Genomic DNA, 25,859 nt, shown 5'->3' with positions numbered 1-25,859 from the left:
ACAAGCCCTGCCAGCGGTGGGGTTTGGTGCCTTTAGAAGCAGAGGGACAGAGAAGTAAGGGGGAGCTCTTCCACAAGAAATAGACTCTCACGTCTTGGGGTTTGGGGAAACAGAAGAGGCGAGGTCTTTTTCCCCCCCTTCCCAGGCCTTCCGTATTATTAAGACACTCTGTCTTATAAGGGATGTTGGATAATTAATCCTGTGGCGAGGCAATAGCAACAAGCGTTAGAATATATTTAAATAATGAGGAAGTTCTTTAATGTGGACCCGTAAAATAATTGTGGGCCAGTGGCATGAAGGAGAGAGGATCTGGACTTATTGAAATGTACTTTCCCCTTCAGAAGTTGGGGGTGTTCTTTTGTGTGTACACACACACACACACACACACACACGCACACACGCACACACACGCACACACGCACACACACAACGTTTAGCCAGAACCCTGCTAAGTCTTTTCCCTTTTCAGTCGAAAGGAATCAATTATGCCTTGTGGTCGCTTTCCAAAAACCACTTTTGATTGTGTGATTTTGTTTTAGTCGAGAGCTCCAATCAGCCCCTCAGAAACAAGCGGGGGGAAGGAAACCCTCTCACCAAATATCTGGGCGCCCGTGCGGATTCTCAGCAATTGAGAATATTGACAGCAATCAGAATTCCACGGCTGTTGAAACTTCGCCTCTAATTGAACTGGGAAAGGTAAACCCAGATTCAGGGCTCTGCACGCTGTAATTGCAATAATTTAATTTAGCTATTTAACCTGTAATTCAGTGGTATTTATTAAGGAGCATGGGAGAAAATGAGGCCATTAGGAGCCGGAGATGAATACATTGAAATGAAAATGAACACTTCTAACTGCCAGTTGACCTTCGGTTTGTAGCAGTTTTTATTAGGCTGGTCACGGTAATTACCAGGACGTGAATCAGGGAGGAAAGTGAATAATTCAGTAATGAACATTTTTATTCATTATCTCGCATTTTCAGGAAGCGGACAAGTATCGCGCAAAAGTATCGGCGACTCGCTTTTTCTGTTTGTTTTTTGAAAAATGATTGTTTGTGGACAGTGGCCCCATGCAAAGCATCATTCTGAGGAGGGAGCTGGCAGCCAGGGAGTTGGAGGAAGGCTCGCTGGTGTGTCCTCAGCGCCGGGCCTGCCTCTGGGGTGTGCGGGGGAGACAGCCGTCCCCATTCGGTCGGCATCGTCAGTCTGGCATGGACCAGGAGAGCCACACGCCCACTGGCCCAGCTGGGGAGGGTTCTTCCAGAATTAGTGATCAAACGGGAAGTCTGGATGTGTGCTGACCGAGGGTGAGGTTGGCTAGCTGTTCTGCCCTGTTAGGCTGAAATGTAAGGAAGCGCCGGGATGGGTGCTGGAAGGGTCCCCTGGAACGTGTACTGAGACGCTTCACCCCCCGCACCCGGGAGTGCCACTTGTGGGACGCCATCCTGAAGGCTCGCCATGGATACGCAGGAAAATGCACACACCTGCAGGCTCCTTGTAATGGTGGAAAGTTCTGGAAGCAAGTAGATCCCAGGAGGGAGGAGAATGGTTAGAATGTGCGGTCTCCCAGCCGGACGTGGAACTTCACATAGCAACCAAAAATAATGACTTCGCGGCGTTTCTAGCGATGTGGGGAAATGCTCCCAATGTGACACCCAGGAGAGGGAGGCCCAAACCAGAACTCTACATGGGAAGGGCCCAGTCAGCAGGTGTGTGTGTGTGCGCGCGCGCGTGTTTGTAGCAAAGGGAATGCCACCATATTCATGGAGGTGTTTTTGGTAGTGTGTTTCCTCCCGTATTCTGGTCTGTATCTGTAAAGTTTTCTATGAGAAGGAAGTATTCCTTTAAAAATCAGGAGGCACAGCAATGATGATTTCACAAGTGATGGTTACTTCTGCTGATTGGAAAGAGAAGTTTCTAGCCAGGCACCCTGTGTCGGTTTCTGCCAAGCCTGTGGCTTCATTAGCTCCTCTTTCCACGTCCCAGAAAACCCTTCAGCCCTTATGTGTATCAGGGTTACAGGAGCTGAAGGCTTGCGTCAGCCGGGCCGTGACGGTGACTTCCACAGTGCGGCCCAGGCAGGAGGCACCCTCTTTTCATTGACCTTATCTCCATTCCCTGCTTATGGCTCCAAATTGGGAGTCAGGGCCCCTGGTGAGGCCCAGACCCTCATCTTCCGGGGCTGGGTGCCTGCTTCCAAAGTGTGACATTTGGTAAGGACGTTGGCTTAGTGGAAGCCTGGTCTCCGCGCCTCCCGCTGTCCGCCCAGTCTCTGGCTCTGGTCAGTTCCCTGCGGATAGAGAAGTTAGACTCACACTGTCTTCCCGCAGCTGGAAGAGTGAGTGTGGTGTGTGTGCATGTGCACATGTGCCTCTCGGTGTCGTCAGAAGACCATCATCAGGTACGGGGATGCTGGTCCCCCCCCATCCGCCCCAACAGGGTCTTCATGTGCTCTCTGGAGAGAGGCTTGCTCTCTCGGTGAAAAAAAATTCTAATTTTTAATTCTCCAGCTTCATTCATTTTCTTTAGTAAGTGCACTGTGGTTACTGGGGAAAGAAACGCAGTGAGGTGTCTGCCCTGAATTCAGAGTGTCTGAATTCACCCCCACCCCCCACTTTTTAAAGGTCCTACTTTGTCTGCTGACCTTGGCTGGCTGGCAGGAAGGTGCGAGGGGCTTCTTCAGGGCCCGGGTCAGTGCCTGGCCCGGGCTGGGCCCTCGGCAGGTGTGCGCGTCTGCCCGTGTTCCCCTTCTCACTCATCTGCCCACGGTGTCCACCCTGACGCCATCCTCTGTAATCCTGTACCTGCCCTCAGATGAGATGAACAGCAAAGGCTGTTCGCTGTACCTAAGGAGAGCCAGGCCAGGGGGGCAGGGGGTGGGCAGACTTGCAGTTGGCTTCTGGATCTGCATCCCTGGCCTGGGTATACCCCCAGGCATGAGGACAAAGCTCACGACATTATGTCTCCAACTCCTTCAGGCCCCATTCTAGCACTGGGGAGGCTCCTGGTGGAGGCTCCATGTCCCCCCTCCAGCCCCGAGCAGCCCCGAGCCTACCATGACCACACTCAGCTTGATAATCACAGCACCCTGCCAACCGCAGAGGACCCAGCATCCCCTCGGATGTGAAAACTCCTGGGTGACGCCGAATGCCCAGTGAAAGCGCAAGGCTTTTGAGGTGTCTAATGCCGCTTCAGAAGGGTTTGGATTTTTCAGAGTGGGTGGGTGGGTGCACACCCTCACCACACACAGAGCTTCTGTGGTCTTGTCAGGGGCTCCAGGATCCCCCTTCCGTGTCTCCCTCTCCCGAGGACACAAGGTATTCTCCTTGACTATGGGCACATAATTCCCCAAAGTGCAGCTGACCCCACCCCCCAACCTCTGAGGTTTCTGGCTCCCAGAATGTTGGAAGCATTTGCCAAAACAGCTGCAGAGGGTGTGCGGTCTGAGGGGGTGGGGTGCTGCACGCTGTGAGACCGGGAGGGTTGTGTCCTGGGCCCCGTGGCTGAAGACATATGACGGCCATCCTGTTGTTGGCGGGGACACGGGGCTGTCTTCCTGCAGAGCGGGTGGGCCCGCAGACCTTGCTGGGGAAGAGGGAACACCAGGACATTCCAGTCTTCATGTTGGGTGAATAGCCAGGGCACCCCCACCCCCTACTTTTTTAAAGGTCCGGAAGAGAGCGTCACAGCGCCGTGTCCCGGTAGCCACCACGGCAGAATGCGGCGCCCTGGTTCCTGTGGAGGAACTTTGGAACCTTTCCTCCTGGTTGCCTGGTTACAAGATCATCTGTCCAGAGTTCCCCAGAAGGGGCTTGGCTGGGGAGCCACGGGAAGGGGAGTTGGGAGAGTGGCTGCTGTTGGGAATGCGATGAGTACATTCGATCATATCTAATTCCCATTTATATTACGTCGGACAGCCCCACTGCCCAGCTGCCCTCTTGAAGCCTCGGACCGCTGGGGTTTTCTGATGCACGAATGAAGACTGGGAAGTGGGCCAGGACTTGGCTCATGGGCTTCTCCATCATTTATTAGCTTCTAGTTTTAATTGTTTCCCGACTTCTTTCCAGATATTTATCTAGCAAGAATTGTCAGTTCTTGCTGCGCTGGGCAGACGCGAGGGGCAGGCGCCAAGTGCAGAATTTTCACGGCCCTTCTGGGCCGTAGGCAGGCATGTCAGTGGAGTCCAGCAGGTGTTAGGAAAGCAAGCACCTACTGTGTGTCAGCCATGCTGCGTGGTGAAGGGATATGAGGATGGACCGGACAAGGCTCCTGTTGTAGGGAGGCCTGTTGTCACTGGGGACGCGGGGGAGGCAGGTGCTATCAAGTAGAGACTCCTGTTTTGTCTCGAGTGCCACCTGTCCTGCAGGCCCCCGTGTGTGTGACCTCAGGCAGAGACCTCTCTTGAGCCTTGGATTCTCCCTGGAATTCGAAGTGACAAGGCTAACGGGCTAGTGACGACATACTGAGGTACCGGCAAGCATTTAATGGGGGCAGGCCATTATTTTTGGGGTGCTGTGTCCCAGGGAAATGTGGTGGGGCAGAGCAAGGACACGACTCTGGGCAGAGGGTGTAGGCCATGGATGTGCCATCTGCTTTTTTGTTCTGGTCTCTTCTGTGAAACCAGGGCACAGGGGGAGCCCTGCAGAGGACACATGGAAAATGACAGGGGAGCCATTGGTGGCTTCTTCTTTCTTTCTTTCTTTCCAGAAGGAGTCCTGGGTCAAATAGACCCGCCGTGTTGGTGCCTGTGATGGTTTGGTGAGGTTCCTGATTCAGGGCTTGGCTGGTGTGTGACCTTGGGAAGTCCTTTCTCCACCTTGGGTGACTTTGGTTTCCCCATCTGATGCTGGCTGCGGCCGGTGGTGGGGGAGTGCGGCAGGGCGAGCTTGCTTGTCACCTGCCCCTGTTTTTATGCCTCGGTAGCCTCAGGCAAGTCCTCAGGCAACCCTTAGCCTCGGTTTCTCATTTTGGAAACGCAGTGCAAGTAGGCGTCTGGGTCATGAGGACAGAGCAAGGCCCCGCCGACTTGGTTCTCGTGGTACGCGTCTGTCAGCGCTCCCGGGGTCCCTCTTGTTGAGGGCAGTCGGTCTGTGGTTAAGATAATGGGCTCTTGAGCCAGACTGTCCAGGCCTGGGTCTCAGCACTTCCCGTGAGACCTCCTCGGGGCCTCACTCTGCACTCCTTTCCCCAAAAGACATAGAAACGAGCTTACTCTTCGGGTCATTTTACAGTCGAGGGAGGTCACACCAAATGACAGATGCAGAGAAGTAGGGTGCCTTGCCCAGGGTTGTCCAGCTGGTCACTGCTGAGTCTAGACCAGAAGCCCGTTGCATTGTGCCCACTGCTTGGGGCAAATGGGGCTGCACAGCTGGGAGGCCAGCCATACCCCAGGCCCCTGGCTCTGCCCCGACTCCGGAGCACTCATCCAGAAGCCCCAGCTCCTTAGCAGGCCCGGCCCACCAGACCCGGGTGCGTTTTCTGAGTCGGTGCAGGCCATCCACCATCTGCTGCGTCCACCACTGGGGACAGTCTGGGACTGGAAATGCTTGTTTTCTGCTCAGGCCTGGAGGACGGAATACAGGTCCCCCAGCCCTGCCACCGGCCCCAACTTTCCCAATCTTTTTTCTTCCCCATCATGTTTAGGAGAATTGTGAAGACCGATGCTTCGTGTACAGGGCCACACGTGTTTCTCACCGAGTTCCCATTTCCTTGGGAACTTGTTGAATTTGCCATTTGCTGTGCAGCCGTAAGGATCAGCAGAAACCATCAGGTCCCGCGGGCCTTCATTCCCGTCGACATGCTCACGGGCCAGTCACCCGGGGGCTGGACCCGCGCTGGCGTATAGAATTGATTTGAGGGTCAAGAAGAGCTGGGAAATAACAGAATCTCTGCGTTTGTCAGCTCGCTTCTTGAATGGGAGGTCAAAACCCCATTTTAGACTTGGGCTTTTTAAAGATAGTTTCCTTCGAAATTTGGCTCAAATGATTTCAAACAAAACGATCACAGACTTGATCAGAAAGTGGTGATATCAGGCTCTCCTCGTGCTCTGGACGACAACATCTATGAGTGGTGGAGTCTGTAAGAGAGAGAGAGTGTGTGTGTGTGTGAGACTATTGTTTCTTCACTCACTTGTGCTCATTCTTATGATCCTGGATTTGGGTTTACTCATTTCTTTTATTTTTTAGAAGGGAAGTATTTTTCTGGGAGAGAGGGTGAGAGGATTGGGGGAGGTCACCCCTCTGCAGGCAGAATCTGAGCTTTCCGGCATGTTGTGCCAACTCGATGGCTATTATTCCTCCAGAAAATAATGTCCCTTTTTTTTTTTTTTTAAACTTGCTTTTAACATTCTGCCCTTGGCATCTGTTCCAGGCATTGTGGACGAACGTAGACTGTGTTCTGACAATGGGTTAAAGCAAGCACTTATTGAAAAGCATTCTCTACTTAATTACATTTCCTTCTTCTGGAAGCTATTTTAATTTTTTTTTATAATCACATGTTAATTGTGTATTAGCAGGGCCTTTCTGATTAGTTGAAAACATAATGAAACCTTTGTAAACAACACAGAGAGAGAAAGAGGAACGTGTGAGGCAGAGACAGTGGTAAGGAGCCAGTTCTCAGAGGCCCAAATAACTACATTTCTTGCTGCCAGGGAGGGGTGGAAATTGTACCTGGAAGTCCCTTTTCTGAGGGACGGCACCCCTGGCGTGGAGGGTGGGGCCTTGGCCGCTGCCCCAGGAAGGCGTGGGCCACCCCTGCGTGGTGGCCCTGCTCTGCCCCTGCTGTCATTCATTCATTCACCCGCCCATTCATTCGTGTGCTCATTCACGTTCTGGGCAGCAGCTTCCTCTGCTGAGCACTGACCCGACACGAGGTTCCTCATGCGATCTCAAGACACCCCCCCGGTAGTCATGCCGCCAGAGGACAAGGGAACTCAGCCCACCGTCGAGGTCACTCGTTCACGTTCACGTTCAGCCGAGGCTAGAAGCTGGAGAGCCAGATCTGTCAGACTTGAGGACCCCCAGCCCCAGTATGGTTCAGGAGCCCCCATGCCCCTTCCTGGGCAAATACTCCAGCAGGTCCCGAGACAAGCTGGTGCCTGTCCAGAGGGCAGATGGGCTGGAGGAGCCGGCCGAGGCTGGGCCTCTGGGGTAGGGGGAAGCAAGGGGCGAGGGGGAAGGTCGCTTGCACCCTCCCCAGAATGTGGCAGCGTTGTTTTTTCCACCCCCCTGCCTTTTAACATCTTTACTGAAAAGCCCCAGCCCCAGTTTACAACCCCTGTTGTGGTGAGAAGGGGCCGAGCTCTGTTCCCCATTGAAAGGGCTGGGCTTACAGGGGTTTTGCAGTTCCCAGGCTGTTATTAGGGAAGCGTGGCTGGGCCGTTTGAAATGCAAGTGCTACCGTGTGCGAGCGCCAGGTTCCCCGTGCGCGCTCCAAGGAAACGCTGCCAAGACAGTGCTGCGAACGGCCGCCAAGCAAAACACGCGCTGCCGGCCAGTGGGGCCAGCTCGCTTCTGCGAATAGAGGAAAAATTGACTTTCTGATTTGGAGTGTTTCTACAACTAAGAAGAATCACTCCAGTGATTGTTCTAAAAATATTCCGGAGGCAGCACGTTCTTGAAGGCCTCGGGATTCTGAGCGGTCCTTAATTGTACTTTTTATGTAATCTCTCTGGATCGTGTGTTTTTTTAAAAAAGAATTTACTTAAGCCTGCGTGGTCATCTCCTCTCCCCCCCCCCCCCCCCCTGTCCATACCCCCCCCCCCCCGTAAGTGCTGCAGCCGCGCCAAAGAGTGCCGTACACAGCAGAAATTGTATTTTTATCTCTTTGACTTCAGGAAGTATATTTGGCTTTTCATCTCCTGCAGCGGCTGTTGCAAGGCTCACATGTGAGCAGCCGAATCTGGGGCAGCCCCCGACGTCCCTGCCCGGGTGGCAGAGCCCAGTTCTGGAGGGGGACGTCCCGCAAGAGGCAGGGCTTTTGGAGGAGAGCTGGGGAGGGGGTGCGGGGATCGTTAGCCCACCCCTGCTCCCCCTGCCTGTTCAGGCTGGCATTCCCGCTTGCAAGGCGCAGAGCTCCCTGGGAGCCCCAGACCCACCGGCCCCAGCGACTCTGGGATTCAGACGATTTCTGTACTGATGAAGCCGACTGGGATGCCCCAAGCTCGCTTCTTGCCAAAAGTAAATGACGTCGGCCCCTCCTCTCCTCTCTGACTCTGAGTTTCTCTCCACCCTCTTTCCCCACCCCTCCTTGCTCTCTCCCCGTTTTTCTCTCTCTCTCTCTCTCTCAGTCAGTTTTGCAGGTTAAGCCGCAGAGCCTACAAGGAGGTCGGTACTGAAATGGGGAATCTTTCCCTGGGAGGTGTATCTGCAGCTCTGCTGACATTTGGGGCTGGCTGGTGTCTTGTCGTAGGACGCCTGCTCCAACCCAGTAGAGGCCAGCCACAGCCTCACCTCTGCCAATCGTGGCAATCCAGAATGTTTCAAGACACTGCCAAACTCCCTACAGGGGCAGAACAGTCCTCTGTTGAGTACCACCAGTCTGGCCTTTTTCCCCAAACTTACAGCCAGAGAAGGCCTGGAGACTGTTAGGACCCGTTTTTAGGGTTATAAATCAGCAATAATAGCAGGGTGGACTCAAGGGCCTTGGAAATTGAGAATGAGTCCCCCACTTGATTTTTACCCCCAAAGTGAATTTTTAAAAGAAGTTGCAGGATGATCTGGGTTTGAAGGCAGCCCTGGTGTGGCCGTTGAGGGCGGTGAGCCCTGGTGTGGCCGGTGAGGGGCGGTGAGCTGTCCGTCCCGGTGGTATCTGCAGGCGGTGGAATAGCCACGTTGGCCAAAGTCTGCGCCTTCAAATGAGCAAGTCGTTTTCTCTACAATGTTTCCTACGTGGAGCTTCCGCGACAGCTCTAGCACTGGGTACCTGATCATCTTACCAGCAAACTGATGGTTGTGAGGTGTTTGCCGGTGTTTTGGGCAGCGCATGCTGGGACATTCTCTATTGCCCTTCCTCCTGTGCGAGCTCTCTCTGACCTCCCTCCCTCCTCTCTCCTCACTTCCCTCCTTCCTGAGAGGTTGGTACCCCGTGGTGGGAACCGGACCTCACTTGCTCACGGCAGGCGCTTCGTTTTGATGACATGCTGTACCCATTTACAAGAATCGTGTTCTGTGGCTTTAACGTTGACTCAGTCCTGGGGCAGCTGGGAGGGTGAGGTGCCCAGCTGTCATTTCATCCATCAAAAGACTCCTCTTCGAGAAATCAAGACCCCGGCAGTCAGTGGGTTTTGTGCCGGTCTTCCTTGGAACACCGTGTGGCCAAGTATGCGTGTGACCGCGAGAGAGTGATTTCCTGGGCTCAGCCAAAACCCAGGCTTCCGCTGGCTTCTCTCTGCCAGCTGGCCAGCAGAGCCAGCCTGGAGGTGCAAGAGCCATTTGGAATTCACAGGACGCCATCCCCCCTGGGGCCTGGGCTTCTCGGCTTCAGGTTCTGCAGTGCAAACCTGACAACGCTGTCCTGGGGGCCTCCTGCTCCAGCCTGTACAGGCAGTTTGGCTGCCGCTCCCCTGCCCCCTACCCCGACCCCCCACTTGCTCTGCCCACATCCTTTGTCACCACTGACACAGGTCCCCTGTCCCTTGGCATTGCTACTGCTTTCATGTACCCGAGGTGGGGGACTGTGGGGAGGGGCAGTGCAGTGAGAACGCACCAGCATGGGCTCTGCAGGAGCCACACCTCCACCAGCCCCGAGCCATGGTTGGGTCTAGCCATTGGGCTGCCCAGCTACCGTGCCGTGGCTGCTGGTGTTGGAGACGAGTGGTGTGGAAGGCACGCATGTAATTGTCTCTCCACACGTGCACGTGTGTGTGTGTGAGAGAGCCTGTGCGCGGGGGAGGTGGAAAGGTGCTCGGTCTGGTTTCTCTGTAACCTCTGCGGCATTTGGTACATCTCTGAATCCTCTGATTTTCGGATCCCGCCGGGCAGCTTGGCTGCGCAAGGAGCGCCCGGAAACTTCGGCACGGAGCTGCGCCTGGCGAGGATGACCATGTCCCCGGCTGCCGGTGGGTTGGAGGAAGCTGGCACTGTGGCAGAGGCAGAGCGCTGCAGAAGTGCCGCAGGTTTTTCATATGGAAATGTGAAATAATGGGGTGATTAAATAGAGCTGTATATTAAAGTACATCTGACATTAGAATTACCATAATGTGCTGTAGCCTTAGGCTGAGTACTTTATTTGCCATCTGCGTCGGCCCAAAATCCCCCGGGGAAGCGCTAAAATATTCTGAATAAACTCAGCTCGAGTTCTTATTGAGAGTAAAATACCATTTGTGGCACGTCGTATTGATTCGTCTTAATTGTGGTGCAGAAAAGAACATTCACTCGCTGATGACTTTTGTGCTCAGTGACAAGCTGGCTGGAGTTACTCAAACACTGGCGTTGGTTAACCTGGACGGGGCCGGCCAGGCGCCTTGGGCACCAGCCAGGGTGCCATGGAGGCACCAGGGGCACCGCGGGGGGCTCCCGGCAGCCCCACCCCACTGGCCCAGGTGGGTGGGGGGACCTGCGAACTCTGCCGCCAGGCTCCTCCCCGTGCCGGGCGTCGCCTCCCGCCTCGAGGAAACACTGACCGGCTGCGGAAGGACGGCGTGTGGCCGGTTGCCGGCCAGGGGCCGCGGCCTCGGTCTCCTCCGCCTGTGGTTGGAGAGATGTGCCGTGCATGTTGAAGAAAACAAAACTAAAAGAAGAAAAGGAGAAGGGGAGGGACCTACCCACCGGAGCAAACCCCAGCTTGGTTGGTTGCTGGTTGGTGGCCCTGGGACCTGGTGACCGTCCCCGCAGCCCTCCGAGAGGGGGAGGGGTGGCACGCGAAAGACAGATGAGTCGGTGGTGAGAAAACACTTAGTGATCCAGACGGTGCTCCCCCATTCACACGGTCCAGTTTTCATCCTATAATTGCCTATCATTATACACAATTTAAATATTCAAACATCCTCCACAAACCTTGGGCCAGCATGTTTTTATTACAAATTCAGAACAAGGGAATAACCTTTAACTTCAGAGACAAATGAGACAAATTTACAAGTGCATGTCTGCTGTTTTCTTGTGTTTTATCAATCCCCGCGGACCGGAACACTTTTGCTCTAACGCCACTCTGAACAATATACATATATTACTACTTGTTTGTCGTGTGTGGGTAACGAGTCCCCTCTGCATTAGCTAACCTATAGGACTCGGCGGCGAGGCTCTCCATAACGTCAATTATCTCCTCCGAGCTAAACGTACACTCCATTAAAGCGAGATTTACTGCCCCTGCAATACTTCTTGGGGTGGAATGTGGAGATTTTTGTGGATTTAAGGAAAGGAAGGAAGCCTGATTCCTGCCTCACGAAGGAAGTCATGAATAATGGAGAAGAGAGACTTCCTGTGTCAGCCGGAACGCGCGTGAAGATACCCACGAGGTGTGCGCACGCCTGCACACACCAGCTCTCTCGCACACACCGGCAGCTCACGCCTGGAGTGGTGGTTTTTTTTTTTTTTAACCTGTTTATTTCTTAATTCACTCTTTATTTTTCCATTAAATGATAAGGAGGATTTGCTTTCTGCTTCCGCTTCACATTCTCGGCTACATTCCTGTCCCCAGAATGCTACAGCGCTTTTAGAAAACCTCATGTATTTGGAGGGCATGGGGAGGGGGGGGCAGAACAAAACCACCCAAATAAGTTTATCTCTCAGCCCACCAGAACGCACTGGTGTAGGTCATTTTCAGAGAACTCTACGGAAAGATTTCAAGGGAATCTGATGATGCATTCATCTATTTTGGGGAAGACATACTATTTCCAGCTGATTTGCGTCCCTTATGTAAAAGGGGGAAGCTCTATAAAGATAATCTTGAGGAATGTGCCTTGGTTTTTTGAGAATGCCGTGAGTGAGTTGCCCCATATAAAATCGCGCCGTGTGTCCTGCCTCCAGCTCTTCCGTCTTACCAGCAAACACCGCCGTTCTTGCTCTTCCCCGAGATGCCCCCGCGGTCAGCAATACTGCTTTGTTCCTGGGGTGGGTGGCCGTTTCCTGAGCCTGAACTGCACACCTGGTCTGACCACAGAATTGAGCAGTTGAAATCGAGACTGTCTGGGGAAATCTGGGGTGCATGGTGCCTGCTGCTGCAGTTCAGTTCTAATACTTCTCTGTTCCACTGAGAACCTGGACCACCCTGTTCCTGAAGCTGGATCACGGGCCTAGGAGGTTCAGATGAGAATCTTGCTGGAATAATAGAACTCCTGCTGGAGACAGTGATTTAAGAGCTACCTTATAGGCTAGTGAGCCTCATAGATTGGATTTTAAATTTCTTCTTTGCATTTTCCGGGCCCGCCGGTTTCATTTCTTTATATCTTAATGGTTTCACAATTTGGAAAGGGTGGATCTGGTCTCCAGAAGAGCCCTTCAAGGGGTTCCCCTTCATTGGTTGTACTGACATTTTGTTGCATGGAACAGGTTTTGACTCAAGTAGGCCTTGAGTGTGGGTTTGAAAATCTTCATATTTAAAAAAAATAGATTAGAGCTTGCACCGTGGTGGAATCGTTAGTGACGGAATTTAGCCTGTACCTGGCTCCATTCCTCTGTGTTTTCAGAACCTCCTCAGATTGGTCCGAAACCCCCTTTTCAGTCCCACCTCCTCTTCCTCACCTCCGTCAATCTGGGGTCCCATTTCCATGCCTGTGTGTGTGCCGTTGTAGCTGCAAGGCACACCTTTGCTTTGCTTTCTCTGCACAGCGGACTCCTGCTTCCTTCTTCCTTCTGACTTCAGCTTCAGGAGCTCCTCCCCAGAGAGGTCTTCCCTGATCCTCCCCTGCTGTCTGTCTGTCCGTCCTCGGGATCCTGTGCCTCCTATCACAGCCCCTCCTGGTGACCTTGTGGCCCGAAGCCTCACTAGAGACGTGTGCACTCATTAGCTCCTGCGCTTGGCGGCAGGATCCTGCTGTGTCCCTCCACTCAGCCCAGGGCCTGGCCCCCAGCAGGTGCTTTCTGTGTCGTAGAGCCAAGGAAGGGGGACGGAGCAAGTGACTACATGATGTGGGACAGATCCTTTCATCTTTGCTATCGCGGTGCAGTTTCCGGGGTACCAGATGTAGGGTGACCTTGGGTACTGTCCTGAGGCACCCCTTGGCTTCCTTACAAGAAGGATAAGGACACCTGAGAGCCGTGCCTCTTCTGCACGTTTAATATTCAGCCCTGCGTTTGGGCAGTGAGTGTGGACAAGTGAGGACAGCCCTGCACCACAAGCAGGTGTCTGCAGTCTCTGGTAGGTACGGCGCTCCCCCGCTGCGTCTCCCATTTTCTCTCCCGGGCCTTTCCCTTCTGTGCAGCCGTGAGGGTGCGCGTGCAGTGCTCTCCACCTGCATGCCTTCCCTCCGTGGTCTGGGCAGGGGCCCTCTCCCCGCATCCGGTTTTCACTCCCGTCCGTGCAGTGTTCCTACCTGCCTGCCTTCTCCCCAGGTGCTCTGAGCTTCCTCCGCGGTTCTGTTCTGCGTTAGCATCCTTTGTGTCCACTCACTCACCCTTGCTTCTCAGCCCTTACCTGTGGCCTCCTGGAGGCAAGGGGTCGTGGCCAATCCCTCTGAGTCGTGTCTGCTGTGGATGACTGGATAGTGCGATGAAAGAGTGAATGAGTGAGTGAGTGAGTGAATGAATGAATGAATGAGAAAAGCATGTCCCTAGAGCATTTGGGACACAGTTAAATTTCTTTGGGTTCACTCACTTCCCAGGTATGGCTCTTGCTTGAAGCAAGATTTGGTGGTGTTTTTGTGCGCATCTGGCTGCCTAGGGGAATGTTGGAGGCTTGAGCTGGAGGCTGTGGGAGAGGCTGGAGCCAGCCCTAGTTAACTCCAGGCATAGGAAGCACACAGTGTACCTCTGTCACAAGGGTGCTGGCAGGGTCAACAGTCTGTCCCCAAGCACCGTGAGGCCGAGCGGAGTTTTCCCATCTGTATAAGGTCTTTAGTCTCAGCCTAGAAACCCACGGCATTTCCTGCACGAAACCTGCAGCTTGCTGGTGTTCGTGGGTGCGGGTGAAGTGGTTGGTGGGCCTCCTCTGGCCCCTCCCCAGGCCCATGACAGCGGAGGCTGCAGTCTCATGGAGGGGGCAGCCAGCTGTGTGTCTGGACGTGGCACAGGCTCTGGGCTCAGACGCCGTGTCAGTCTGGGTTCTGTGATCCATAAACCACGGGACCTTCGGTCCTGCACTTAGCTGGGATGAGACTTCATTTCTTTTTTATATGAAGTCTGGATTAAAACCCACTTTCTAGAGTTTCTGTGAGCATCTGTTTGAGAGGACAAGTCTGGCATTGGTACGTGCAGATCACATGTGCATTGAACACACCAAGGTTAAGGACAGATTATGATATTACGTGCCATCAGTATCAGGTGGTTTTCCCGAAATGCTGGGGGAATACAGTAGCGGTGGTGCTGGGTCTGGAAAGACATTTTTCAGGCAGAGAAGGAAAGGCAGGTAATCCGGGTGCAAGGCCTGGCAGGTACCAGCCTGGTTGCAAACATGTGGCCCCAAGGAGAGGGCCGGGGGTGTGAGTGAAGGCTGAAGGCCTCTCGCTTCCCCTGGGCAGCAGGGGATACGGGAGGATGGTGGGTGGCCTGCGCACCCGTCCTGCTGATGCTGGCTTAGAGGGTCGGGCGGTGGCCGTGGCCTGGCGTCCTGGTTCTGTTTGGATCCCCCTGGGATGCTGGCCTGCTGGGTAGTGGGTGCTGTGGCTGAAAGGTGTGGGCGTGTTGGGTGGGCCCTGTGCCCAGAATGCCCAGGAAGCGGTGCACTGGCTGAATGCTGAGCTGAGCCCTGTGGGGCCAGGCAGGTTCCCCCATACACCCCCGTCCGGGAGACGATGTGATCCGCGGTGCTGGCTGTGAGGACACAGCGTTTTCGCGGGTCACCCGCAGTTCTGAAGCGTGTGTCCCATTAGTCGTTGTGTGGGTGGCCATGGTCACAGCAGCGGCCTGGGCCAGCTCAGTCCCTGTCCTCAGGGAGCTCGGGATCTAGCTCAGATGATGAATTTAAATCAGCAACTCAGGGCCAATACTGTGGCTTTGACCGGCTCACTGAAGTTCCCCCCAAACTCCTTTATAGCTCCTGTCAGTTGTCGCGATGTGTAATTATCACGAGGACTGAAGGGGGCTGTGCAGACAGCAGCCCCACAACGCAGGCCTAGGCCCAGTTCAGTTGAGCCCGTGCATCCTTCGCTCTCCCAGCACCGCGGCTGCCCACCTGCAGTGCTTGTCCTGTTCATCATCTCCCTGCAGTGCGCACTGTCCACCCAGGGAGAGGACGGACGCCCAGGCTGCTCAGCTCCTGTCTGTGCACTGAACAAAGGAAGGGCTGGTGGGGTCTTTGCTCTCCGCAGGACATACTCTGCCACCTAGTTAGTTCAGCCCTGTCTCACCTGGGCCCCCATTTACTGGGCTTCTGTGTACTGGGATCCATGGAGGGCAAAGAGGCAGAGGCACGCTCTGTGTGGTCATGAAGATCTAGAGGACTCCAAGGCCTGGAGGAAGAGTGCAGGCGTGGACTGGCCGTGGCTGCCACGGGGGTGGGGGGGCGTGGGCTCTGTGAGCAGAGGCTGGCGGAGCACCCCGGAGACCACACGGGAGCTGGGTGTCACCCCCCCGACACCCCCAGGACCAACAAAGTGCATCCCTGACTTCTCCGTGAGACGCAGTCAACACGATTTCACCGACTTACTGTGGTTCTCGCCCAGAGCTGCCACCTCCACTCTCATGTGGGCTGGGACAAAAGGAAAGGAGCCGAGGCACAGCCATGCCTGGGTACCCTGGCGGGGCGGCCCAGTCTGGACACATTTCTCTCTTGACTGTTACCAGTCAGCATGGGGCTCAAGAGCACAGTCGGCTGGTGGCCTCTTCCAGGCCTCAATGTCCTCCCCCGTGAAATGGGGCCAGTGACCTTTCTTCCTTCGCAGCTTGTGTGGAGTCTCGGGCGAGGTCAGCCCTGCTTCACTGTGGACAGGCCCGTGTAAGGGCTTCATGACGTCTGGGCTTACTGCTGTGGTGACTGTTTCCACAGCTCCACCTTGGAGAGAGGCTGAGGGTTGACAGGGTACATTCAGAACAAGCAAGGGTGGTTCTAGGTTTCAGAGACGGCCGTGCTCAGAAATGATAGACACACAAGACCTACAAAAACCGCTGAGGTGGCTGGCTGACCTTTTCTTTCCGGGATCATGAGAGGGGAGACGGTTTTATAACTAATGAGGGGTCCACACGTTTTAGGGATAATGGTGATCATAATTACTACCATTTTGGAACAGTGGAGACAATCTTGTAAGCAGCTAGAGATTCGGGAGGAGGACTAGGGGGTTGGCCGGTGAACCAAGCCCTCTCCTGGGGTATAGGGGACCTGGGATCCAGCCTCCTGCCCCTGCATCTGGGTCCTGGGTCCTGTTGCACTCCACACGCCATCGAGTGGGCTCACTTAACTTTGTGAAACGTCTCCCTTCCGGGGGCCAGGCCCGTGGTGGCCTCGACTGGGTTCCATGAGAGGATAATCGGTGCCCTGCACTAAAGGGACACATGGCGCGGAAGAAGAGCCTCCTTCTTGGCCATTTTCATCATAAAACAGTGTAGCGAGAGAGATCAGCCCCTGAGGTGGTACTGAGTGCTGGAGAGTGGGCGGGAAGCGAGCCTGGAGTCGGGAAGCTAGAGGAGGGTCACGGCCCCCTCCCTGCTGGCTGTGGGACTCTCCTCTGCTTGCTCCTGAGCTTCCATTCCCTCTTTCCAGCAGGGGTGCAGCCCTTGCCTGGTGTCCCTCAGGGGCGGGGTGAGTAATGACGGCGCTCATGCCAGCAGAGATACAAAAGCGGCTGCGGAGGGCTGTGCAAACTGTGGAGGGCTGTGAACCCAAGACCCGGTTCTTAGGTCAGCAGCCCAGAGTCCGGATTCTAATTTTTGCCTCCAGCTTTGGAGAATGGCCCAGGTGGGATCTTGCTTGTGGCCCCGTGTGAGCTGGGGGCCTGAGGGGTGTCCTGGCTGTCCCCTCTGAGCAGCCGCTGCATCTCCCACGGGCGCAGGCGCCCTTCCTCGTGGCATCACTTGGCCTTCGGAGAGACCTGTTAAACTAGCGTGCTCAACTGTGTCCTTTTCATTGAATAATGACTCCATTAAAGGTGTATTTTTTATTGGACATGATACCTTTATTAGTATTATTAGAGTAACCGGCATAATAAGGAGGAACAATTATTTAAATGCCCATTTAAAAAAAGGAACAACAACCCCTCACCGCAGAGGGAGACTCTCATCCATTGCAGGAGGGTCCGGTTGCTGTCGGTCCCCAGGTGTCACTGTAAGGAAGGAGGTTCCCTCACCGCGAGTGAGTTTGCACTTCTCTGGAACCTCTCACGCATGAAGACAGCTGCATGAAAAGTCGGGGCGGGTTTTATGACTGCCAGACTTGAACGTGCACCCCCAGGTTCAAGGACGGACCCCATATACTGAAACCTAGAAAGCCCCACTCAGCCTCTCCATCGTGGTGCTCGATTTCCACAGGGGTCCCCTCGTGGCAGCTCATTGGGCGCCCCCGGCCCTTTAGGGGGGCAGGTATCTTAGTCCCATTCTGCTGATGTGGAAATCGAGGCCCAACGAGGTTGTGATTTGAGCGACTTCACTGTGCTGGGAATGTCAAGGCTGGGAATGTCACCCAAGCCCCCATAACCTAGAGATGGCAAGGGGCGTTTCTGGGTGGAGAAAATCCTAAGGACTGCCTTTAGAGCCAGTAGAGCAAAGAAGATCCCATCTGGGTTTTTGCCAACTGAGAGTAATGCTGTCTGAGGAAGGAATCGAGCAAGGACAGACACGGGCCCTGGGTTCGGAGTCGCCAAGCCTGATTGTGTGATCGAAGCGCAGCTGACGTTTCTAGGTCTGTAGGCCGGTTTGATGTTGCCGGGGACGTCACTTCAAAAGGATCCAGGCATCCACCGCTCACATGGAGTCTCAGTGGCCCCCCGGGGAAGTGTGGTGAGGGTGGGTCCTCTCTGGTCCTCCGGCTAAGGGGTTGCCTCATTGAGCCTCCAGCTCACCTCTGGGCAGGTGGCCCTTAGCTTGAGGAGGGGGTGACCTCTGGTCCTGCGATGGGGAGGGGGGCCAACCCTCTCGCCAAGGGTCTCCCATTGCGTTTAAAAATGAGCCGCCTGTGACTGGAATGCGGCAAGTGTAAAATATTTAGTGAGTTTTTGAATAGAAAAATGTTCCGAGTGGCTCTTCAAAGACTTCTGACATTGTTCACTTGTTAAAAGTGAGCAGCCCTAGTGCTCAAGGCTACTTCCAGGCACGAGAGAACCATGAAGTGCTAATATGGAAATGAACATTTTATTAAGGGAAAAAAAAAAAAAAAGCTGGGGGTAGTGGAAAGAGAGTTGTCTAGGGAGGGCCTTTGAGGCCTGCGAGATTTAAAAAAAAGTCAGAAGCTGTCAGATCCTGGGAAGGCCGTCGCCTGCAGTGAATCTTGCCATCGTGCAAGGGAAGTCAGGGAACCAAAGCGGTTCAGGGGTACGGGAAAAGAAAGAGCTCACCCCGGCACCACGGTGGCCCTGAGATCCGATTTGATGGACACGAAGTTCTTCCCCACCTGCTGGTGAATTACGGACAGGTAACTTCCTTCCTGGGCTGCTCCCGAGTTTTAAAAGCGTCTTTTTAAAAATTTTCTTCTTCTTTTTTTTTAAACAAGAAGTGGAAACATCTGAGCTCTTTAGAACATGCAGCTACATGCTTCCTAGCAGCTGCCATTTTGAGTTAAAAAAAGGTTTTAATCGGCCATTTCGGCTGAAGAGCAGTCTTTATTCCTGGCCTGCTGGGGAATTCTGCATTTTCTTCTGTTATCCATATTCCTCACCAGCATAGAACTTTCTAGAAAATACGTGGCCATCAGAACAAGAAACAGGAAATGCTCTGGAGTGGAAGCCCAAGGAGATGAAGATGATGAACAAAGAGATGGGGGGGAAGAGGGTCCCGCTTAAACGACGAAGAGCCAAAGCAGCTGCGTACCATCAATCGATTAATTAGAGTTTCCGAAAGCCCAGGTGAAGGGTACAGAAACGCTCTTTAATTTGAAGATCTATGACCTTGTGGGATGTGGCACTTCATTTGTGTTATTAGCTCGTAGGTCAGAAAGGCACATTTTATTTATCTTCTTGTTATTTATTACGTATTTATTCTGTCTTGCTCTAGAAGAGGATTTGAGCAGGGCTCTAAACACCGTGGCTTCTGGCCAGCTCTCTCGTGAGGCAGTCTGAGGCAGAGGGCTCTGTTGTCCCAAGTACATTAACTAATAAGCGAGGACAGGAGGTGGCGTTCTCTCTGCCAGCTGAGGGCCGTGCGGGCAGGGAAGGCCCAGGTTGGCGCCGCCGTACAGCGGGCGCCCCATGAGAAACATGGCGCCCCAGGGCCTTGGGAGGCCTCCCTGTCATTTTCCAACCGGGGAAAAGTCTCCTCGGGGACTCCGGCGTGGGGCACTGAATGGCCCAGACAGAGTGGGTATGCTGGAGAGAGAAAATTGCCTCAGTAGTTCTCCTTGAGCTGTTGGCAAAAGCAGAGTGAAGCCGACCCTCAGGGTCCTTTTTCCTCTCTGGCCTTCCCCCGCCCACTGTCTTGACCCCACCAAACACGGAGACAGAACCTAGGAGCCGAGAGCCGTCGGATCACTACGAGGCACCCCGCTCCTAAGGCCCGTCTTCGTTTCCAGGGGTGGGTGTTCTGGCCCAGTTGGTTTGGGGGTCTGGGAGGATCTGCACCCCGCCTGCTGGACCCGTCGGCCCCTTCTGTGACGCTCACACCCGACACGGGGCGGGGAGGTCTCTGCTCTCTGCCGCTATCCCCCCGAACAGGGCACTGGGTCCTTCATTCACCTGGGTTTTACAGATAAGCCTGAAGCCCCCTGGAAGTAGAACTCGTGTGTGGAAAACAAAAATTAAATCTCTGCGCGGGATCTTGGAAGGTCTTTTGGGAAGAGGCTGGGATAGGGGACCAGGGAGTCTGATGCGACCATACTTGGTCAGCATTAAAACCTTCCAGATTCAGGACAGTTTGAAAAAACAAAAGGGATTTTTCAAGATCCCAGCTGTGATGTCTTGTTCCCTGTTCCTTCCCCGGCTAGCGAGCAAGCCTGCTGGTGGAAAGCAGGGCCTGCCTGCACCTGCCCCTTTATAGAAAGCATTAGGAGCAATTCAGACTGGAAAAGCTTCGCGCTGCCCCCGGAGTTTGAGGAGGGCGGCTCAAGACAGCTTCTGGATGAAACCGTTCAGCCTCCATTTTGTGGCTGCCTCAGTGATGGACAAAGACAGTAACGTTTCTGGCTCCGTGCCACAAGTGTCCACTAAGATTGGCTCCCGATGTCGCCAGAGCCAGTATGTAACAGATCCACACTTGCCAGCATTCATCCTGACCGCCGCGTCAGATTTGACAGTGTCCCGCAGTTAGCATTCCAGCAAAGGACCTCATGTACGCCAGCAGCCCCCTCTCCCTCCCCGGCCCAGGGGCCTGTGGAGGCCGGATTCTGCATGATGGTTAGGGGTGTGTGTGTGAGGCCAGAGGGGGACTGGGGGGCAGTGAGCTTCCTAACATGCTAAATTCCTCCTGTGTAATTCGTGGGTGAATTTGACGGTATGCTGGTGTACGAAACCCTCGCATTTCCTTTAGCTGGAATCCCAAATAGTGCAGAGGTATCAGCCGTCTCTCTTTAAAAAGACGTTTGCTGGGCAATTGACTTCAACTTGGGTTTTTTAGAAACCCCTTGGATCAAATATTGCCTAATCACTTGTTCTCAAGGTGAGGGGGAGCTGTGAGCTGCAGCTTCATACCCCGTCCCCCTGGGGACATTTGGTCAGGCCTGAAGAGGTTTGTGATCCTCCAGTGGGGGTGGGGGTGGGGGTGGGGTGTAGGCAGTTTGACTGGCTTGTAGTGGGAGAGGCCAGGGACGGTTCTGAACATTCTACAAAGCACAGCCCTCCCCCCCCCCCCCAGCCCCCGCAGAGTCATCCTGGTCCAGACGTCAGTAGTGCCTTGGTTGACAAAACCTGGGTCTGTCGCGGTTGCAGGTGTCTCGGCTGTGTTACGGTTGGCGTCAGGCGGTCTCACAGCGCCGCCTCATTTGGCTTCTGAGATGAGGCGACAAGAGCAGCTTTTCTTTGGGGGAGCAGGTCGGGGCCTAGGAACTGCGGGTGCTAGCTGCGGTGGCGAGGCCGATGGGGGCCTTGCCGGGTCTCCCCGTCCACGGAGCCGGCTTCTTCAGCTCTGCAGTTGGTAGGGGTCTCGGCCTGGGTGACAGGTCGCCGGGCCCCGCCCGCTCCCAAGGGGCCCTGCGGCCGCCTTCCCAAGCCCTGCGGATCCAGGACTCGATTCCCGGCCCCGCGCGCCCTCAGGTTTCTGGCCCCGCGGTGCACGCCCAGTCTGCTTCTCACGCTCTGTCTGCCTTTCTGTCCGTGTGTCTCCCCAGGTAAAGATGAGCCTTCCAGCTACATTTGCACAACATGCAAGCAGCCCTTCAACAGCGCGTGGTTCCTGCTGCAGCACGCGCAGAACACGCACGGCTTCCGCATCTACCTGGAGCCCGGGCCGGCCAGCAGCTCGCTCACGCCGCGGCTCACCATCCCGCCGCCGCTGGGACCCGAGGCCGTGGCCCAGTCCCCGCTCATGAATTTCCTGGGCGACAGCAACCCCTTCAACCTGCTGCGCATGACGGGCCCCATCCTGCGGGACCACCCGGGCTTCGGCGAGGGCCGCCTGCCCGGCACGCCGCCGCTCTTCAGCCCGCCGCCGCGCCACCACCTGGACCCGCACCGCCTCAGTGCCGAGGAGATGGGGCTCGTCGCCCAGCACCCCAGTGCCTTTGACCGAGTCATGCGCCTCAACCCCATGGCCATCGACTCTCCCGCCATGGACTTCTCGCGGCGGCTCCGCGAGCTGGCGGGCAACAGCTCCACGCCGCCGCCCGTGTCGCCGGGCCGCGGCAACCCTATGCACCGGCTCCTGAACCCCTTCCAGCCCAGCCCCAAGTCCCCGTTCCTGAGCACGCCGCCGCTGCCGCCCATGCCCCCCGGCGGCACGCCGCCGCCGCAGCCGCCCGCCAAGAGCAAGTCGTGCGAGTTCTGCGGCAAGACGTTCAAGTTCCAGAGCAATCTCATCGTGCACCGGCGCAGCCACACGGGCGAGAAGCCCTACAAGTGCCAGCTGTGCGACCACGCGTGCTCGCAGGCGAGCAAGCTGAAGCGCCACATGAAGACGCACATGCACAAGGCCGGCTCGCTGGCCGGCCGCTCCGACGACGGGCTCTCGGCCGCCAGCTCCCCGGAGCCCGGCACCAGCGAGCTGGCCGGCGAGGGCCTCAAGGCGGCCGACGGCGACTTCCGCCACCACGAGAGCGACCCGTCGCTGGGCCACGAGCCCGAGGAGGAGGACGAGGAGGAGGAGGAGGAAGAGGAGGAGCTGCTGCTGGAGAACGAGAGCCGGCCCGAGTCGAGCTTCAGCATGGACTCGGAGCTGAGCCGCAACCGCGAGAACGGCGGCGGCGGCGTGGCCGGGGTGGCGGGCGCGGGCGGCGTGGGCGGCGCGGCCAAGGCGCTGGCCGACGAGAAGGCGCTGGTGCTGGGCAAGGTCATGGAGAACGTGGGGCTGGGCGCGCTGCCGCAGTACGGCGAGCTGCTGGCCGACAAGCCCAAGCGCGGCGCCTTCCTGAAGCGCGGGCCGGGCGGCGGCGACGCGGGCGACGACGACGACGCGGGCGGCTGCGGCGACGCGGGCCCGGGCGGCGCGGTCAACGGGCGCGGCGGCGGCTTCGCGCCCGGCGCCGAGCCCTTCCCGGGCCTCTTCCCGCGCAAGCCGGCGCCGCTGCCCAGCCCCGGGCTCAACAGCGCGGCCAAGCGCATCAAGGTGGAGAAGGACCTGGAGCTGCCGCCCGCCGCGCTCATCCCGTCCGAGAACGTGTACTCGCAGTGGCTCGTGGGCTACGCGGCGTCGCGGCACTTCATGAAGGACCCCTTCCTGGGCTTCACGGACGCGCGCCAGTCGCCCTTCGCCACGTCGTCCGAGCACTCGTCCGAGAACGGCAGCCTGCGCTTCTCCACGCCGCCCGGGGACCTGCTGGACGGCGGCCTGTCGGGCCGCAGCGGCACGGCCAGCGGGGGCAGCACGCCGCACCTGGGCGGCCCGGGCCCCGGGCGGCCGAGCTCCAAGGAGGGCCGGCGCAGCGACACGTGCGAGTACTGCGGCAAGGTGTTCAAGAACTGCAGCAACCTGACGGTGCACCGGCGGAGCCACACCGGCGAGCGGCCTTACAAGTGCGAGCTGTGCAACTACGCGTGCGCGCAGAGCAGCAAGCTCACGCGCCACATGAAGACGCACGGGCAGATCGGCAAGGAGGTGTACCGCTGCGACATCTGCCAGATGCCCTTCAGCGTCTACAGCACCCTGGAGAAACACATGAAAAAGTGGCACGGCGAGCACTTGCTGACTAACGACGTCAAAATCGAGCAGGCCGAGAGGAGCTAAGCGCGCGGCCCGGCGCCCCGCCCCTGTACAGTGGAACCGCCGCCTCCCGAGAGAATGCTGACCCGACGCGCGCGCCCCCGCGCCCCCGCGCCCGCGCCCGCGCCGCGCCGCCCACCCCCGCCCCGCCCCGCCCCGCCCCGCCCCGGGGCGCAGGGCCCGCGGCGCTCCAACCTAACCTGTGTCTACGAAGTCCTATGGAAACCCGAGGGTTGATAGAGGCAGTAAAAATTGTGGAGCCTTTTAACTGTGCAATAATTTCTGTATTTATTGGGTTTTGTAATTTTTTGGCATGTGCAGATACTTTTTATTATTATTCTTTCTGTTTAAATTCCTTTAAGAGATTTTGTTGGGTATCCATCCTTTTTTGTTTGTTTGTTTTTGGGTTTTTTTTGTTTGTTTGTTTCTGTTTTTGTTTTTGTTTTTTTTTTTAAACCCAGTAGTAGCCTGAGCAATGATTCCCAAGCGATGTAGAAGGGAAGCTTATCTTTTAAATTATAATTTGGGGGGGAGGGCGCTGCTTTTTTGAGATTTAAGCTAAGCATGTGTAATTTCTTGTGAAGAAGCCAACACTTAAATGACTTTTAAAGTTGTTTACTTTGTTTTTTTTAATTCCTTCTTCTTCATTTTCTTTTCCTTCAGTCCTGAAATAAAAAGTGGCATGCTGTTTTTTTTGGGGGGGGGGGGGGGTGGATGTACAGCGGATAACAATCTTTAACGTTGTAGCACTTTGTTTCAGAATTGGAATTGAGATGTAGCACTGATGATCTCCTGATAACAGAGGACTTTTCTGTGTTGATTTCAACCTTTACAGCATCTAAGGGAGCTTCTAGTGGTGGGGGAGAGTCAGAGGCCCCTCCTTCCCCCTCCTCAGCCCCCACCACCCCAGAAAACTCACCACTGACAGAGAAATAGGAGGTTTTGAGAACTGCCCGGGAGATGGCCCAAAAGCATCTTAGAGTTGTGCATGACCAGCAGCTACCGTGCTTTTCTTGGAGTGTTCTCATGCCCTGGGATACCATCTTTGCTCTTTGCTGTAGATGAGGCTAGATAAAATGGGCTGAGGGTACTTTTTTGGGTAGATGGTGGTGACCTGCAGTGATACAGAAGGGAAAGAACCAGCCATGTTCTTTCAGGCTTCTTCTGGCTTGACGGCTTCTCTCTCTCTCTCTCTTTTCATCACCCCCCACCACAGAAATCCCGAGTCGCACGTTGCTTCCAGTGATAACTGACCGTGTCTCAAGCAGACAAGTGCCCCGATGAGGTGAACTGAGAGAAGGTAGTATTCTCTCATTTAACGCACACTGATGACATTGGATGGACAGGTGGGAGGATCTTGCAAATTTCTCTTCCCTTTTACTGAGAAAGCAGGGAAATAGCTCCATCCGACGGTGCCCAGCGCTACTTCCCAATTTTTTTTCTTTTCTATCCCATTAGGTTGGAGGGTACTAAACATTGGACTGTTAAGATTAGACATTTGAATTCTGTTGACCCGCACTTTAAAGCTTTTGTTTGCATTTAAATTAAATGGCTTCTAAACAAGAAATTGCAGCATATTCTTCTCTTTGGCCCAGAGGTGGGTTAACCTGTAAGGGACGGCCGAGATCGAGTGTCAGTGTTGCTAAGCTTGGCATTCACAATACTGGCACTATAAAGAACAAAATAAAATAATTTATTGGACGGTTTTTCTACTGCCATTCAATTTGATGTGAGTGCCTTGGAAACTGATCTTCCTATCTGAGTCTCTTGAGACAAATGCAAAACTTTTTTTTTTTTGAAATGAAAAGACTTTTTAAAAGAGTAAAACAAGAAAAGTACATTCTTTAGACACAAACAAAGCCACATTTACTTTTAATTAAATTTAAAAAAATCCTGGTTGAAGATAGAGGACATGAAAATGCCATAAGACCCAATCAAATGAAGAGATAAGCCCAGCACAACTGTGGACATCCTTAGCTGAATTATCCTCATCCCCCTTTTGTCTGTGGGACAACGCTGCTTAGATTTGGCGTGGAGGTGATTTACTGCTGAATTAAAACTCAAGTGACACAAGTTACACGTTGATATCATTGAATGAAAAACAAAAACAATTCAGGAACAACGGCTAATTTTTTTCTAAAGTTAAATTTAGTGCACTCTGTCTTAAAAATACGTTTACAGTATTGGATACATACAAGGGTAAAAAAAAATTGTGTGTATGTGTGTTGGAGCGATCATTTTTTTTCCAAGTTTGCTTACTAGGTTATAAAAAAATGCCACAGTGGCTGCGTGTATATTGTTTTCTTTTTGGTGACGGGGTTTTAGTATATATTATATATATTA

General features: G+C 54.8%; 1 protein-coding gene across 4 annotated transcripts in view; it reads left to right on the top strand.

Annotated features, from left to right (window-relative positions):
* Positions 1 to 23,639, top strand: part of BCL11B (BCL11 transcription factor B) — an 89,066-nt gene extending 65,427 nt beyond the window's left edge. For all 4 annotated transcript variants that reach the window (XM_059373938.1, XM_059373940.1, XM_059373937.1 and 1 more), the window contains one exon: positions 21,490 to 23,639. In XM_059373938.1, coding sequence (XP_059229921.1) covers positions 21,490 to 23,540 — 2,051 coding nt within the window. In that variant the 3' untranslated portion in view covers positions 23,541 to 23,639. The remainder of the gene's footprint in view (positions 1 to 21,489) is intronic.
* Positions 23,640 to 25,859: the final 2,220 nt, after the last annotated feature.

Source organism: Mustela nigripes, chromosome 13, assembly GCF_022355385.1.
Source record: "Mustela nigripes isolate SB6536 chromosome 13, MUSNIG.SB6536, whole genome shotgun sequence".
NCBI lineage: Eukaryota > Metazoa > Chordata > Mammalia > Carnivora > Mustelidae > Mustela > Mustela nigripes.
Note: the sequence above shows the minus strand (reverse complement) of the source record. Positions and strands in the feature narration are given on the sequence as shown.